Here is a 17,455-nt window from a genome sequence, read left to right as displayed (position 1 = left end):
GAGTTGGCCCCTGTCTGAGCTCTTTTCAACTCCATATGGATAACTAACACTAGCTACTATTTGTACGGTGCTTCTAAGCACTTTCCTGTACATTATCTCATTTGATTCTCACACTGAACCTAGAAGGTAAGTAGACTAAGCGTTATCTTCATTGTACCGCTCGGAAGACTGGCTCCGGGAAGTAAAACGCTTGCCAGTAAAGGACAGATGGGACTGGCTTTGAGCTGTGTGCTGCTCTGCAGCTCCTGTTGGTGGTGGTGGGTGCAGTTTCTTTCCTGGGCTCTGTCCCTCAAGCCTGTCAAGTGACCCCGTCACCTTCGTTCTGGCACGCATTCCCTGCAAGATTCCAAGGGAAAAACCTGAGCCTTGGATGACATAGAGTGTCTTTGACCTAGGCACCCTCGTATTTGTCCAGTGATCCCTTTGTGTGAGCTGTGTGGGGACACAAACATTAGACAAGTGCTCGGCCTTGAGGATTTCACTGAAACATACGATTTGCCCAGAAGGAAAGGTAGTATAAAAGAGATCGTATAGGATTGGTTATCCGAGAATGGTCCATGCAAGTAGGGGCTTCACGGAGGTGATGCTGCAGCTGGGGTCCTGAGAAGGAGTGGGCTGAGGAGAGGCAGGGGCTTAGTATTGCCAAGGTCGAATGGTCTTGGGGAACCAGGGCGTATCAGGACAAGACATTTAGTCGCCCACTTCAGCCAGAGCCGGCAATCTGTGTGGTTGGGGACGGCTTTTATAAATGGCCATGAAAGGGCCAGATTTTTTTTCTTTTTTAAGATTTTATTTATTCATTCGACAGAGATAAAGACAGCCAGCGAGAGAGGGAACACAAGCAGGGGGAGTGGGAGAGGAAGAAGCAGGCTCATAGCGGAGGAGCCTGATGCGGGGCTCGATCCCATAACGCCGGGATCACGCCCTGAGCCGAAGGCAGACGCCCAACCGCTGTGCCACCCAGGCGCCCCAAGGGCCAGATTTCTAAGGGTCTTGAATGCCGGGCAGAGGTCCTGCTGAGAAGCGGCAGGTGTTTCTCATTACAGGATATGCTGAGGGTGGATGGCCTTTGGCCAAGAGGCATTGGCTGACCTGGACCTTATGAACTCCTAGCACTTGTCAATCTGCCGTTTACGGGGAGCAGCAGACCTTAGTGGTCAAGTCCTTTGCCTGGCCTTTTCTACAGCTGAGTCGGAGTCCCCGCCCCTCACAAGGACTGTGAAGGCAGCTGGAATCCAATGGCCTGGTGAGGGCACGCGGAAGGGCCTGGCTCTAGTGGCATGCTGGCTTCAGGCACACCGTATACCCTTTTCATACAGATAGAAAGCGGGACTGGGGAGCGGCCGCCACCAGAGCAAAGACAACAACGAAAGCTCCAACTAGGATCAGGAGAGAGACCAATTAACCTTCCCAGTCCCTCAGCTTTCCAGTAAAAGCATCCAACCTGAGGTCTTGCTCACAAGTCTACATGATACGTCCATTCCCCTTGGTCCTACGTCTTACAGTCCAAAAAATAGGCTTCTCTGACAATAAAATCATTTACAAGTTGTACGCCTTTCCCACTGAGCACAAGTATCCTCCAGAAAACCCAGGTGTTTTTAAAGATTGATTTATTTTAGAGCAAGCATGAGCAGGGTGGTGGGTGGGGGGAGACGGAGAGGGAGAATCCTCAAGCTGACTCCCCGCTAAGCACAGAGCCTGATGGGGAAAGGGACAGGGCTGGATCCCAGGACCCTGAGATCGTGACCTGAGCCGAAACCCAGAGCCAGCTGTTTAACCGACTAAGACACCCAGGCACCCGCCTCGGGCATCATTTTAGCTGGGTGCTATGAAGCGGCGAAGATCGATGACAGAAGGCTCCCGTGGTCCAATTTAACATCCCAGTGTACCGAGTCTTAAAGCTTTTGTAGAGATGCCCAAGGAAGTCATCAGAGTTTGGCTTGGGAACCCAGGGACAACTGGGGGACAGCTGCCACATGCTGTGAGCCGGGGAATACGAAGAAGTGTTTTAGGCCACGGTATGTGTGCCGAAGGTATCACAGCCTGCTCGGGAGATGCGCGGTACTGCAGATAGTAGAAGGACACCTAGAAATGTCATAGAGCAATACTTACGTGGTTGTCCAGTGCGTGGCAGTTAGCAGATGCCATGGGTTAAGGGAATCTAAGAAACCTTCAGAGAGGAGGAGGGACTTTATAGGACCCCATGTAGGGTAGGAGTTGAATTTAGGAAGGGCCTTCCTGGGTCAGGAACGGCCTGAGATGCAGGGGCCAAGAGCAGTTTAGCTGGAGGAATGTTAACGCCGTTGGGTTTTCTGCGTGTGGATGAAGAGGCTGAGCCCAGACGGTGGGGTCTGCAATAGTCTCTCCTGGGAAAGGAGGCTCGATGGCACTTGGTGAGGTGGAAGAAGGAGAGACGTGTCCTGGAGGTTTCTGGTCGGGGTGGCCCAGGAGAGAGGTTGGAAGGGAATGCCGGGTTAGCAGCTGCACCGAGTAAACAGCGAGAGGGCCAGAACCAGAACCTTGGGGAATGATTCCAGGGAGCACGAGTGCAGTAGGGACCTGATCCACCAGTGATTTTCCAGCCTCCTCGCTGCTGTTGGTACAGCTGTGGGCATCCCTCCGACTCTCAGGAAGCCAGACAAGGTCGTCTTTCTACCAGCACCCTTTGGTGAGACATTCACCGTGGAAGTGACTCAAGGAAGGGCCCAAGGCCACAGTCAACCAAGGAATCCCTTGGTCTGAAAACCAGTACTTTGGGAGGGGCAAGGTTCATTCATAGATCCGCAATGGTCTTTTCCAGCTAAATCCAGCCTCAGTGGGATTTAACAAGCCTTTGCTAAGCCTCTTATCCTGCCCAGAAGGGTGCTAGACCTTGAGGCAATACAGGAGAATGTCAGGACAGAACCCGAGGAGGCACAATGATGAAGTGGGTGAGAGCGGGACAGGAGCCACGGAAGATTGTGAAGGCCGGGTGGGCTGCGGGGGAAACTACGGGAGCAAAGGCCATGTGTCTGGAATGGACACAGTGTGCATGGGAATGTCATGTGAGGCTCCAGTGTATTCTGTAGCGCAAAGTAAGTTTAGATAGACTAAGATTAGATTATCGGGGGGAAAAAAAGCCATTAGTTGAATGCCTTCTGTATGCCTAGAGCTTTACTACAATCTTATGGCCCCAACAACACAGACTTTTTTTTTTTTTAAGGTAGACGTTTTTATTCCCATTTTACTTATGTCCGTCGTGGCTGTGTGTCAGAATTAGGATTCCAGCTTCTATCTGTCCAGCTCCAAAGCCCATGCACGCTCTTTATAGCACACTGGTTGGAACTGAGGCCCGGGTTCCGGAGATTCCGAGCCCTAGACACTAGGATGTCGGTTGGCGGTATTAGAATAAGGCAGTGCTGGACTGGTGTTAAGGTGAATCGGATGAAGGTAACCAGAGCCAGGCAGCTCTTCGGACGTTCAGTGGATTGTTCAGAATTAGGGGGTAGGGATGGGGGGTGAAAACCAAGGAGTGAAAGAAGATAGGTAGCATGTGCTCGTTTATGCAAGGGCTATTTATTGAGTGCCTACTGTATACCTGTGTGCAGGCACTGAATCACTGGAGACAAAGCATTGGGCACAACAAAGCTCTGCTTTCCAGGCGCTGACCTCGCGGAGGTCACATACATTTAGGGATTGAGGCCGCGCGTGATTCTTGTCTTGGATATTCAGCTTTCATTGCTGAAATCACAAACCTGTCCTCCTCAAAATGAGGTTCAGAACTTAGCCAATGCTCCCTGCCGCCCTAAGCAGAGGACACGTGTCCCTCACTGTGGGACAATGAATCCTGCAAGGAAGAACCAGCTCCCCTGTGACAGGCAGTAGACACCTCAGTTTCTGGAAATAACGAGAACAAAGCCTCCCTCCTCATCTGCAGCAGGTTAAATCTACAAGACAAGGGGAGGAAACAGCAGATGAATTGAGGGAAAGTATAATCCCTGAAGATGAGGTTTTCATGGATGTACACATTCCAAAGAATACGACTTGAGTGTATTCTGCAGGGAGAGAGGGGACCCAGTGGCCAGACTGGAAGTGACTCCCTCCTTCCCCCTGCTGTTCAGAGGCCATAGCCCAGGGTGCCGGTTTTTAAAGGAAGACCTTCCAGCTGTCGTTTGTTCCTTATTCTCGGGGTCTCTATAGGAAAGGTTTCTGAGTTTCCAGCTGCAATACTCAAGTTCGTGCTGCCTCCTGCTGGAAGAGTTCGTTAGAACAAGGAAGGAAGCCTACATCTCCGTTATTCTGTCCCATCCAGTTTGGTGGGGGAAAGTGAGAGGTGCCACGGGTATCCACATTATCTCAAGATTATGCGACTGGCCCCTCATTCCCTGAGAAGCATACTGGGGGACAAGTTTTCCAGACAGCGTGACCAGAGGTGTATGGGGGAAAGAACCAGGGGTAGCGTAAAAACGCTTCTGCACGGCTCAGACCTTATTTGGGACAAGCTGGTGACAACCCTGCCCCCCCCCCCCAGCCAGACACAGCCATGCAGGTAGCCGTACTGCCTTCGGACCTCAACTCAGCACTCACCAACGGTAGCCAGGTGGCTCCATCCACCTAGGAACGAAGTTTACTCTTGCATGGCTTCTCAACTTGAACTTTCACCAGTAGGTTGCATTTAAACCTTTTCTGAGTCACTCCACCCTAACATGGGAGAAATAAGACTGCCTTTCAAAAGGACAGGACTCTGAACTGTTAAAAACGCTTTCCTTAGGCTCTATCAGGATAGGTTCAGATTTGCACTGGAATCATGGATATAAATGTAGCTGTCACTCAGGTCGTCCCGTCCCCCAACTCCTGGGACAGTTTCAGCTCCTGAGCCCTTCAGGAATCACCAAGAAGCCCATCCAGAGCTGTGTTTCCTGGCTCCCGAACTGAGCTTCTGAACTCAAACAAGGGACATTTGCAGCATACTAGAAAGCTCTGATGTCCTACTAGTGGCATCAAACTCAAACACTCAGTAAGCCTGGTGAACTTTGTCTCCCTTTTACTCCATTCACTCACAAATTATGCTACCGGTACTGATTTGGGGGGAAAGCAGCATGACTTCCTCTCTCCTTTCCTCCATAGATGGCATCTAAAACCAGATCGGCTTTTTCAGTACAAGGGGCCCAGAGGCCAAAGAGGATGTTTACGTGAACACCTTACGTGTGTGTGAGCTTTGGCTCATTACCTCCACCTATTTAGCCCTGGGTTTGGGAGATCTCAAACCACAAAGGAAGATGGCACCGCCATTTTTTTTTATTTTTTATTTTTATTTATTTATTTATTTTTTGCGCTGTAGTCAAGATATAATTGGAAATGCCATTCAGTCATCAGTGGACAGTCCCTCCATTGACAGCATTTGGCACCGCTCCAACCAGAACGTACTTTCAACCACTGACTCTTCCTTCCCTCCTGGAGACTCCAATTCTTTCTTCTTTATCTCAGACGTGACAGCTCCCTTCGTGTCCTCCAGGGTTGAAGACAAGCCGTCACCAACAAGAAGACGTTATCAGCCCCCGGGAGTCTTCATGGACCCCTGAACGAGGCAAGCTCGCTCTCATCGCACCTGCTTCAGTTCTCCTCTGATCACTGCTGTCCTCTTGACCTTTCCGGATAGTCCAGTTTCTTGTACTCTACAGCTTCTTCACTCTTCTTAATCTTCTTAAACTCTGAGCTCCTGACTACGCCTCATCCCCTGCAATTCCAACAGACAACCGTCTACCACGTCCTGTCAGAACTCACTGTGTCTAGAACAAGGGAAGATTTTAACGTCACTCCCTCCCCACCCACCTTTCTGGCCTCCAGTATCCCACAGGGACTCTCACCAGAGAAACTCCTATCTACCCCATGCATTGTAAACAGTCTCCATCACGGAGGAACTGTGGGAGGGAAGGGAGCATCTTTTTGCTTGGAGGCGCACACCCCCCCAGCACTCAAAATGGGCCCTGAACTTTCAAAACTTGTTCCTCCGCTGTCACCCTCCTGCCCATCATCCTGCTACACCAGTGGTGCTCGAACGTTAGAGGGCGTTAGAACAACTTGGAGATCTTGTTAAGACACATTGCTAGGCTCGCCCCCCAGATTGAGTAGGTCTGGAGTGGAGCCTGAGAATTTACATTTCTAGGAAGTTCCCGGATGATTCTGATGCTGCTAGTCCTGGGACCACACTTTGAGAACCACTGAGTTACATAATCTGAGGATGTCAGCTCTGTTGGTCCAAACTGTCCCAGCAAGCTTGCATCCACTACAAGGGTCAGAGTGGAAAATCAGCCAGTAGGTGCCCTGTGCCCTTGGGTAAGCAAAGGCAACTTATTTCCAAACTCCTCAGACTCCAGAGGACCCCCCTTGCTGAACCCTCTGGCCACTTTTGCCCTGTGGGGCTGCTGGCGCCTTTGGCATTAGTGGGAAGATCCTTCACAGGAGACATAGTTCCATTCATTCAACAAATATTTCCCAAGTGCCTTCTGTGTGCGGGGCACTGTTCTAAGGTGTGTGGGATACACCAGTGAGCAAAACACGAAAATCCCCACCCAGGGGGAGCTTACTTTTTTCTAATGAAAAGAAGAATAAAACCCTTTTTACTGTTTTTAGGACTCAGATATCTGGTTACTGGAGTAATCAGGAGTGTTTGGTTAACTCTGTTTATATACACAAGAGATTGAGGACCAAGAGCTCAGGCAGAAACTAAATAAAGGCTCCACTGAGGTGAACCACCACAATAATTATCTTCATCTTTTGAGAATTACAACAAATACAATGGTTTTTGTTTCGGTTTTGGGTTTTTTTGCTTTATAGATGATAGAAAAATGTGGAGGTATGGGGGGGCAGCAAAATCCTGGACATCTGACCTGCTGCTCTTTTTTCGGAAAGGGCCCAGAAACTTTTGGCAAAGGTACGGGGATGGGACATGCTTTTTCCCCACAAATTCTCTCCCGTGGGGACAGGAGGCCCTCTGGTAGTTAAGAACCCTCTATATAAAGGACAAATACAGTGCTTCTGAAGGGCCAACACTTGAATCTTTGCCAGTGTTAGAGATGTGAATCTTGGTCCACCACTCAAGTTAGCAAGGAATGGGACTATATAATCCAACATAATTTCTCTTTATATTCTCTTCACATTTCTTTTCTCTTTTTTTTATTTTTATTTTATTTTTTAAAAAAATTTTTATTTATTTATTCGACAGAGAACAGCCAGCGAGAGAGGGAACACAAGCAGGGGGAGTGGGAGAGGAAGAAGCAGGCTCATAGCGTAGGAGCATGATGTGGGGCTTGATCCCATAACGTCGGGATCACACCCTGAGCCGAAGGCAGACACTTAACCGCTGTGCCACTCAAGCGCCCCTCTTTTCTTTTTTTTTTTTAAGATTTTATTTATTTATTTGACAGAGAGAGAGACAGCCAGCGAGAGAGGGAACACAGGCAGAGGGAGTGGGAGAGGAAGAAGCAGGCTCCCAGTGGAGGAGCCTGATGAGGGGCTCGATCCCAGGACTCTGGGATCATGCCCTGAGCCGAAGGCAGATGCTTAACGACTGCGCCACCCAGGCGCCCCTCTTCACATTTCTTTTTATAATCCAACAAAGTTCTCCTGAACTTTGTACTAGCGGTGTGGTATACCTAAGCCTCACCCCCAAGGCATCCGCTGAGCCTTCCCTTGCCCCATCTGGTGTTCAGTGATGGGCCCACGTGGGGCACTGAAGGCCTGGCCCCTTCGGCTCCAGCAGCCCCCTCTACTACTTCTGGGCCAGGTTAGAGTGTGGGAGTCATCCTGTCTCCCCTGTGCCGCACTAGGGCACCGAAATCTCCATAAGGCTCAGTTCCAGTCTATCTAGACTTACCCTACAGTCGTGGTGCAGCCCTTTCTCATCTTCTAGGTAATCTACGTAGGGGTAGAAGTATGTATCCCAAGTGTCTTAGTTATGAGTCCTCTCTGTACCTCTAGGGAACGTGGATGACTGTTTCACCTTGCCCTATCACTCCTTCAGTCAGTGAAGCACAGGGCAACCATGGTTGCACATTAGAACCACATAGGAAGCTTTTTTTAAGCTATCAATACCACGATCCCTCTTTAACAAGGTCGAATTGTATTGGCCAAGGGGCATTGCCTGTTTTTTTGTAAAGCTCCTCAGGTGATTTTAATGTATAGCCAGGGTTAAGCACTATGTGGGAAGGAAGAGGGGTTGTGGCAAAAAGCCTAAAGGGGGAAAAGGAAAGACGGGAGGTCCATTACTGTTCGGAATTATTCTGCTACATGAGCTACTAGGTAGAAATGGTTAGTTATTACCAACTGTACACAAAGCCCTGTTGCAAGGGATCACATGAGAGAAGCTAGCGGGGAGGTGAAATAGGGTTAGAAATACTCTCCTCCCTGCCACACAAAGCCTGATCCTCAGACTAGCATCCTTGCCACACCTGGGAGTTTGTTAGAAATGCAAGAATCTCAGGCCCCGCCCCCAGGCTCTCAGCATCTGCAAAGGACTGCTCCAAGCCACAACTTTGTAAAAGCAGACCCTTGGGAGGAGGAAGGTCTGGAACTGGGTTTTTAAGCTGCAGAGCTTTCGGGGAAGCTTCATTCTTGGAAAGAAGGGCAAGAAAATACTCATGCGAGAAGTTAGGGTGGCTGCTTGTTGGAGCAACAAAACGGACACAGCTTGGGCACGTTTCTGGAGTGAGAAGTAATCCGGCAACAGTTAGAAACCGGCTCATATATGTCTTGGTTTTCTCTTTAAATGAGAAGAAAATCTTCAGTTCCTTAAGGGTCTGTAACATCTTTTCTCGGCTTAACACATGATAGAAGTAGGTTAGTTCACTACAACACTTACCCTGGGAAAATTACTTTGGTTTAGTTCCTATACGTATAAAGTTCTTAAAAATGTGTTCACCATTTCTTTTTTTAAGGATTTTATTTATCTGAGAGAGAGAGAGAAAGAGCACAGAGGGAGGGTGAAAGGGGGAAGCAGACTCCATGCTGAGCAGTGAGCCCAATGCGATGGGATGAGTGGCTCGATGCAAGGACCCTGAGACTATGACCTGAGCCAAAGGCAGATGCTTAACCGACTGAGCCACCCAGGAGCCCCATGTGTTCACCTTTTCTGATTACAAATCCAATTCATTGAAAAATCTAAGATACTACAGAAGTATATTACAGAAAATCTCTGTAATCGGGGCGCCTGGGTGGCACAGCGGTTAAGCGTCTGCCTTCGGCTCAGGGCGTGATCCCGGCATTATGGGATCGAGCCCCACATCAGGCTCTTCCGCTATGAGCCTGCTTCTTCCTCTCCCACTCCCCCTGCTTGTGTTCCCTCTCTCGCTGGCTGTCTCTATCTCTATCGAATAAATAAATAAATAAAATCTAAAAAAAAAAAAAAAAAAAGAAAATCTCTGTAATCACCTCCATTCCCTCAGAGATAACCACTGATGAAAGCTATAATCCAGGTTTCTTTTTTTGTATATACTAACATACAAAAGTCGGATCACAACATAATAGTTCTTTTTTCTTTTTTAAAAAGTTTATTTATTAAAGTAATCTCTGCACCCAATGTGGTGTGCGAACCCACAACCCCAAGATCAAGAGTCTCACGTTCTATCGACTGAGCCAGCCAGGTGCTCTATTAACTTTAATCCAAAATAATTAAATCCCATGGGGTGAAACAATACTGTCTTGAAACTTGGTTTTTAACATTTGCCGTTCAAGCCAGAGGGAGGAGCTCAAGTAAAGAAAAAGGAGACAAAAGTGAACTGCATGCAGGGTGGGGTGCTTTTGAACATTTTAGAGAAGCCAATTATTCACAAGACATCATGGTTTGTTAGAAATGAAACGATCACCTGTTTGACCTCGTACAGGTGAACCAACCAGGATTATGGACACTGCGTCTGCAATAAAATGTTCTCATTTGCAGCTGAGGACTATGGAATCACACTCACATAAAGACTGTGAGAAGCAAGGTTTCCAGGGGAAAATAACTTAGATGTGGGTCTTTTTTTTTTCTCTTAAAGATTTTATTTATTTGAGAGAGAGAGCGTGAGTGAGCATGAGTGGGAGAGGGGGCATAGAGAGAGGGAAAAGCAGGCTCCCCCACGGAGCAGGGAGGCCAGTGATGAGGGGCTCAATCCCAGGACCCTGGAATCATGACCTGAGCCGAAGGCAGACGCTTAACCGGCTGAGCCACCCAGGCGCCCTAGATGTAATGCACATGGATGCAAGAAGGGGGTGGGGGCAAACCAGATGGAGGGAAGCAGGACCCTAGAGATCTGAAGATGGGATGGGGTATCCTGAGAATGGTGGGTTCCAACAGGAATGGGGCTCATTTCCTGGGCACTCTTGAACACAGAGCTGAGCTTTTCTGAAAGGCAGTAAGTAGCTTGCTAAGGAAAGATGCAGCGCTGCAGAGGTATCAAACAACGGGCCGGGCTGAATTGGAGTAGGAAACCCTGAACGCTGAACCAGTAATCCTAGTGAGGTGAACAACTGCAACAGGCCGGAGGGAGGCAAGACTGAGAAGGCACAAATCTCCAGACAAATCTGGAGAAGAGCGAGAAAGGAGACAGGTCTTTTTTTTAAGCCTTTATTTACCACTTTAAGTATTTTTGTTTATTTGTGAGAGAGAGAGAGAGAGAGAGGGAGAGAATGAGAGAGATTGAGAATGAGCGGAGGGGGAGAGGCAGAGAGAGAAGCAGGCTCCCCGATGAGCAGGGAGCCTGACGCGAAATGCGATCCTGAGACCCCGGGATCGTGACCTGAGCCGAAGGCAGATGCTGAACCCACTGAGCCACCCAGGCGCCCCTAAGCCTTTATTTACTTCTGATTTGAGCAACACTTGCACACTGTCAGACACTTGGAAAACAGGCGAGAATAAGAGGCAGTCTTTATCAACCCACTGCTCAAGAATGACAATTGTGAGCCTTCTGAATACTGTCTGAGGATGAGAGAATGGGCTCCATATTTTCACCAGGGCCAGGCGAATCGTGGACCCTCGAGCGGGCAGCTGGAGACAGCTTTCTGGCAAGCTAGGGGAGTTCTAAAAATGTGAAGTTTTTCCCGTTTATCTATCCTAAACTTCTAACCCGGTGTTATTAGTGATTTTAGTAAACCTTTATCTTGAGCAGCTGCCAGTGAGGGGGATGCCTTGCTTTCCAATTGTAGAAATTAGGTCTGGTTCCACCTTAGCCTCACCCATTTTTACCCACAGGTGAGCTGGCTCTGCAATTCTCCTAAAATCTTGAAACTCAAATATTGTCCGATTTCAACCTCTCCCCATTCCAGTTCCTGCCTTCTCATCCGGACTTCTGGACGCTGAATTCCCCTTTTTCCCTGTCTTTCTGCTTTCTCCCATGGTTAATCATCTGAACTGCTTTCTTGCTGTCATCTTTGATTGCCTTTTCTCCTGGCCCTTACTTTTAGCTGCCAGGCAAAACCGAAAACTCAAGACTTTCATCTTCGCTGTCATATAGCTTAGTGCTGTTGCAGGAACTGGAAGATATCCACTGGACCCACCATGGCTGTGCAGGCTCAGAGCTCAGTGAGGCCCTCCCTGTCAGCCCTGTGTAACTGTCTCGTGGTGCCCTGTTCCTAATTACAAGCCACATCCTTACTCTGTCCTCCCAATTTCTTCCTGTGTCAGAGGAATGGATTCTCTCCTTAGCCATCAAGCCAAACTTCTCCATCAGCCAGCTGCCCAGCTCCTTGACCCAGTTTCTTTAGAAAGCTGCCCCCTCAACCACCACCTCTCCTGTGTTTTCAACCTCGGGCTCCCTACTGATGAATAAAAGTGTGTCCATCCCCTAACCCTGCATTCCCTTCTGGCTACCATTCAGTTGTTCTCACCTTCAGAGCCAAACATTTGTTTAGGGACTATTTCAAACAGGTTACATGATTCTCTGAGGTCATCAAATCAATCTGGCATTTAAAAAAAGGTATTACACAGAGTGTAGATTGTTTCATGAATCTTTTAATTGTAAATAATAGGATGCACATACTGGGTCACATTGCAAAATGTATCCTTGAGTTGTAGTCAAACATTTGAAAGACATTGTTCTAAATTAATGATCTTCAAAATTTTGTTTGCATAATTAATCACTGTAAGTTTAATTACCTACAGAGGATTTCAGGTGGATTGCAAGCATTAGCATTGTTAAATAAAACTAAAATGAAATTTCCACTGCAGTGATTTGACAACTGCCATCATCCATTTAAAAAATATATGAACAAGTTTTAATAGTTGGAAATTTTACATCATCTCATTTTCTCTTTAAACTCAGAATTGGGGGCACCTGGGTGGCTCAATCTGTTAAGCCTGCCACTCCTCCTGCTTGTGCTCTCTGAGAAATAAATAAATAAAATCTAAAAACAAAACAAAACACAACTGGGATGGTTGGGTGGCTCAGTTGGTTAGGTTGGCTGCCTTCAGCTCCGGTCATGATCACAGTGTCCTGGGATCGAGTCCTGCATCGGGCTCCTCGCTCAGCGGGGAGCCTGCTTCTCCCTCTGCCTGCCGCTCCCCCCGCTTGTGCTCTCTCTCTCTCTCTCTGACAAAGAAATAAAATCTTAAAAAAAAAAAAACCCTCAGAATTGTTCTTCTTCCCTCATAAAATAAAATAACATATATAGATTGATAGATAGATACATAATATACAGGTAATGCATAGATGTAAGTATCTATTTTTACACTAGAAAGTTCATAATACTTCTCTGAAGTAAAAAAGTCGATGGGGCGCCTGGCTGGCGCAGTTGGTAGAGCATGCAACACTTGATCTTAGGGGTGTAAATTTGAGCCCCACGTTGGTTATAGAGATTACTTAAAATCTTTAAGGGGTGCCTAGGTGGCTCAGCTGGTTAAGCCTCCAGTCTCTTGATTTCCACTCAGGACCTGATCTCATCAGGGTCATGAGATCCAGCCCCCCACTGGCTCTGTGCTCAGGGGGGAGTCTGCTTCTTTCTCCCTCTCCCTCTTCCTCTGCCCTCCCCCTGCTCTCTCTCTCTCAAATATATAAATCTTAAAAAAATAAAATATTTATATATATATATACACACATATATATAAAAGTTGAAATTACCATTCTAAAAACTTCCTGTGACCATAAAGCTCTAATGTCAAAATCTTTCTCCTTAATTGCATAGAATTCAATTGATCAAATAAATGCATAAATTTTGATAATCAAACAAAAATTAGAATTTTATTGGAGATGTAACTCTTTTTTTTTTTTTTTAAAGATTTTATTTAGAGGAGCCTGATGTGGGACTCGATCCCAGAACGCCGAGATCACGCCCCGAGCCGAAGGCAGACGCCCAACGACTGCGCCACCCAGGCGCCCCTGGAGATGTAACTCTTAATGAGACTGAGAATTTATTTCTTTACATCACATCCATGGATGAATATCACCATTGCTAGAATGAGACAGGTTTAACATCAATACTATTCCTATTTTTCATCTTTTAAGAGCTGACAATCTTTGTTTACATAAATAAGCAGCTTCCCATCTAGGATTTATTGACTCTGCTGAATTCAATTCTTTGAACTCCTTCAGAGTTCTATGCCAAATCACACTGTGGTCTACCATGAATTATTTTATTTTAAATTTTCAATTACTTTTAGATTTACAGAAGAATCACAAAGATAGTTCAAAGAGTTCCCCCATACAGCCTTGATCCAACTTCCCCTAATGTTGACATCTTAAAGCATAGTACATTGATCAGAAGTTAGAAATTAACACTGCTGTAATATTATTAACTACAGACATTGTTGGTTTTCCAGTTTTCCCACTAATACCCCTTTTCTGTTCCAGGATCTCATCAGGAGACCACACTGCATTTAGTTGTCATCTCTTTGTCTCCTCCAGAGTTTCTCAGTCTTTTCTTGTCTTTCATGATGTTGACAGTTTTGAAGTGTACTCATGAATTATTTTCTAGAATGTCTCAATTTGGATTTGACTGTTTCCTCTTGATTAGACTGGGGTTATGGATTTTTGGGGAAGAATTCCAGAGATGAAGTCCTTCTCACTGCATCATATCAGAGGGCAAATAATATCAATCTGATTTATTACTGGTGTGTTAACCTTGACCACTTGGCTAAGGTGGTGTCTGCCAGTTTCTCCATCATAAAAATTAATATTTTCCTTTTCCACATTCTATTGTTTAGAAGCAAGTAAGTCCAGCCACACACTCAAGAAGTGGGATTCAAGCTCTACCTCACAGAGGAAGCAGTACCACAGATTTTGTGGCCGTGTGTTAAAACTACCACTATAACTATTAAATATTTTGGGGTAAATACTTTGAGTCTGTGAAAGTATTGTTTCTTCCTAAAGTTTCACCCACTACTTTTGGCATTTATCACCAACAGTTTTAAAAATAATCTATCAGCTGGTAACTCAATTAGGTCCTCCTTCAATTCTGTTGAAAGAAAATACTTGGGAACCAATTGTGAAATCCAAATATCTACATATTTCCAAGTGTTCTTGTGTCTGGAGACCAAAGGTTTGCACACCCTCGGGCAGTACATCATAGATCTGATTCAGGATTGGAGAGGTATGCCCTTCTGTAAAGTGAGAAAAAAGCGTGTCCTGAGGCAACTTCGTAAAAATCAGGATGTACACATTAATTTCCTGAAAACTTTCCTGGCCTGAATACTTGATGAAGTTAGTATTCTCGAGTTTGAAGACCATGGCTCTGAATGATTCCACTCCAGTGATTTCACCTACCAATACTGCCGTTGATTCCTCAAGTTCTTAACCTTTTGGTTGATACCTGTTCCTTTCTCCAAGGCCAATCTTCTTTCAACCAGTAAGACCTCTAGCACCCGGCTGCCTAATTCGGGCTTCATTTTCCTCCTCTTACAGTATTAAGGGGCTTGCAGCTTCCGGAACACACACTGCCGCTTACCTCTACCGCATGGATATTCCCTCCACATCCCCTCTCCGTCCTCGCCTGAATGTCTGGGGCTCTGGACTCATACAGTCTAGGCTAGATGGCCACTTGAAAACGTGCTCAAAGTGGCAGATCTCGAGGGCAGTACTGCGAATTGCTTCTGCCGCGGGGCAGTGAGTGCTAGCTAGCGTTTGTAAAAGACGTTTCCCGCATTTCAAGGGGAGGAATGTTTGCAATGCACACCACAACTTTCAGAGTCCGTAGGCACCCATCGCTCTCAAGGGGCCTCATCTGCATGGTGATTTCCAGTGTCCAGCCCTAAAATAAACTTAAGTCCCAGAGCAAAGCCAACTAGTATTCTTGCCTCCCACGCCTTCACCCGGAGCAGCCCGGAGCAGTCCAAACCCCGAGACTCCGCCCGCCTCCGCCTACCCGCCCCACCTTAAAGCGGGCCGGGAGTGCCCGTTGCTCAGGCAAACGGAGGACCCACCAAGGGCCTTTACTGTTTGAAGATTACAAAGCCAGTCAGCAACTAACGCGAGACGGAGATAGTATTCTCGCGAGAACTCTGGGAGGCGGCAGTGATGGCGGCGGCGGGAACCGGACCCGGACCCGGAGTGGATGCAGGACCCGGTCCAGCAGCGGCCGCAAATGCAACAGCGGCGGAAGAAGGGGAGACAAAACCGGTGGTAGCGGTGGCAACTGCCCCGGCTGGAGAGGGGACATCTGTTGCTCCAGCAGCGGAACCTGGTTCTGGAGAGATAGAAAGCGGGTAAGACGTCCTGTGGCCAGAGGAGGACCAGGAAGGGAGGCCCACCCTCTTGGAATCCCGCGGCTCCCGGGAGTCCTCCTGCCCGCCCCCTCCGAACCTAGGCCCTGCAGCCAACGGCTCGCCCTGCCCCCTCCAGGACTGTAGTCCCGCCTGCCGCTTGGCCCGTCCCCCTTGGCCCTCCCCTCTGAACGGTGTCTGAAACTACGCCCCTTTCCGCACCTTTCGCGGTCTGTGAGAGTCAAGGTTCTTGTTTTCGCTCTTGCATCCTACCAGGGGGCCCGTAGCTCTCTCTTATAGCAGGAACCCCTCAAATATCCCAGAGAAGAAACCACTTTGCGTTGCCAGAGTGGAAGAAGTAACGGTACCTCTGAAAACAGAGTGGGAGAGCTGCATCCCTGCGAATCTACCCCAGGACCAATTCCATCCCATGTAGTTTTGTCTGTAAGAGCCGATTAGGCTTCCCTGTGCCCTACGGGCCTGCGTCTGTCTAGGCCATATTCTTCCTAACCCGGGGCATCCAGGCTGCGAACAGGCTTAGTTGAAAAAGTTGTAGGAGTGTGAAGTTCAGCTGGACTTGAACATTCTCTTTGGGAATAGGCGTTTTGAGGTATGTTTCTCTTGAAAATTCTTACTTGAGTGCTTCCATTATCTTGTAGGGATGCAAATTCAGTCGATGTAGGTGGTGCTTTGGAGACAGAGTCCTCTAATGGAAAAGATACACTAGTGAGTATTTCTTTTGGATGTATGCGAGACAAAATAGTTTTTAAGTTTTTAAATGAGTCAGAAATACAATTAGGTCAACTAACTTGATTTTCTAATTGCTCTGTGGACACAGGAAGGTGCTGGGGATACTGCAGAGGTGATGGATACTCAGGCCGGCTCAGTGGATGAAGAGAATGGCCGACAGTTGGGAGAGGTAGAGCTGCAGTGTGGGATATGTACGAAATGGTTCACAGCGGACACCTTTGGCATAGATACCTCGTGAGTATTTTTTGTAGTCTGTAAGAATCGCCTTGTAAAATAAATCGCAACATGTTCAACAGCTGAATAATAGTTTGTGGGCAAATATGAAAGCATATTATTTCATATGATTTCTGACCACTGTTCGGTGAATAGGAGCTTTTGAATCAGGAATTGTTTTAATGACCTGAGCGTGTTTTCTACTTATTGAGGGCCCAGACCTAACAGGTGCAGTGATAGGTATTATCCTTGTTTTGAGCTTACGATCTGGTTGGGAGATAAAACCGTGCAATTACAAAGCACTGCATAAACAAATATGGGACAGTATCATTTAAATGTTGTATTGGGTGTTATGGATTTTAGGGAAGGGATTGGTGTCTATGGTAGACAAAGCCTGTTGTCAAAAATTTGAGATGACCAGTGCCTTTTCATGCTTGAGCGATTCTTTTTTTCCTTTTGGCTTTTAACTCCTTTTAAGTATCCTGTATTCTCGCCTCAGCATTTTTCCAATCTTTTACCTCTTCTAATGAATCAAAATCATTTTATGATTGATTGAGAATAAAAGGCTTTTTGCTTTATTGTAGGGATTCAGTCAACAGCTAGCCAGTGCTCGATATTGATTCACTGTTTATGGAAATAATTGTATGCTGCTCTCTGTAGCATTCCTTATGGTCTATATTATGCAAGTAAATTTAGATTGTCTTGAGGCTGCCATTATTAATTCTGAAATTCTTCTTCATTGGGTGGGTTTGTGAAGAAATACCTTCTTTTATAATTTATGCTTTCTAGTTAAAAAGTTATAGTGGGTTTTAGAAATGCTAATGTTCTAATTAACATGTGACTGGT

At 46.9% G+C, this 17,455-nt stretch overlaps 1 protein-coding gene across 2 annotated transcripts in view; it reads left to right on the top strand.

The window, feature by feature from the left end:
- Positions 1 to 15,421: 15,421 nt before the first annotated feature.
- The window catches only part of ASH2L (ASH2 like, histone lysine methyltransferase complex subunit), a 28,198-nt gene continuing 26,164 nt past the window's right edge, over positions 15,422 to 17,455 (top strand). The window contains exons 1-3 of one of the 2 annotated variants that reach the window (XM_040643261.1): positions 15,422 to 15,649; positions 16,306 to 16,372; positions 16,479 to 16,630. In XM_040643261.1, coding sequence (XP_040499195.1) covers positions 15,462 to 15,649; positions 16,306 to 16,372; positions 16,479 to 16,630 — 407 coding nt within the window. In that variant the 5' untranslated portion in view covers positions 15,422 to 15,461. The remainder of the gene's footprint in view (positions 15,650 to 16,305; positions 16,373 to 16,478; positions 16,631 to 17,455) is intronic. The other variant, XM_008686596.2, reaches the window with a different exon arrangement.

The sequence above is a fragment of the Ursus maritimus genome, unplaced genomic scaffold (genome assembly GCF_017311325.1).
Source record: "Ursus maritimus isolate PB19 unplaced genomic scaffold, ASM1731132v1 scaffold_28, whole genome shotgun sequence".
NCBI classification, from domain to species: domain Eukaryota; kingdom Metazoa; phylum Chordata; class Mammalia; order Carnivora; family Ursidae; genus Ursus; species Ursus maritimus.
Note: the sequence above shows the minus strand (reverse complement) of the source record. Positions and strands in the feature narration are given on the sequence as shown.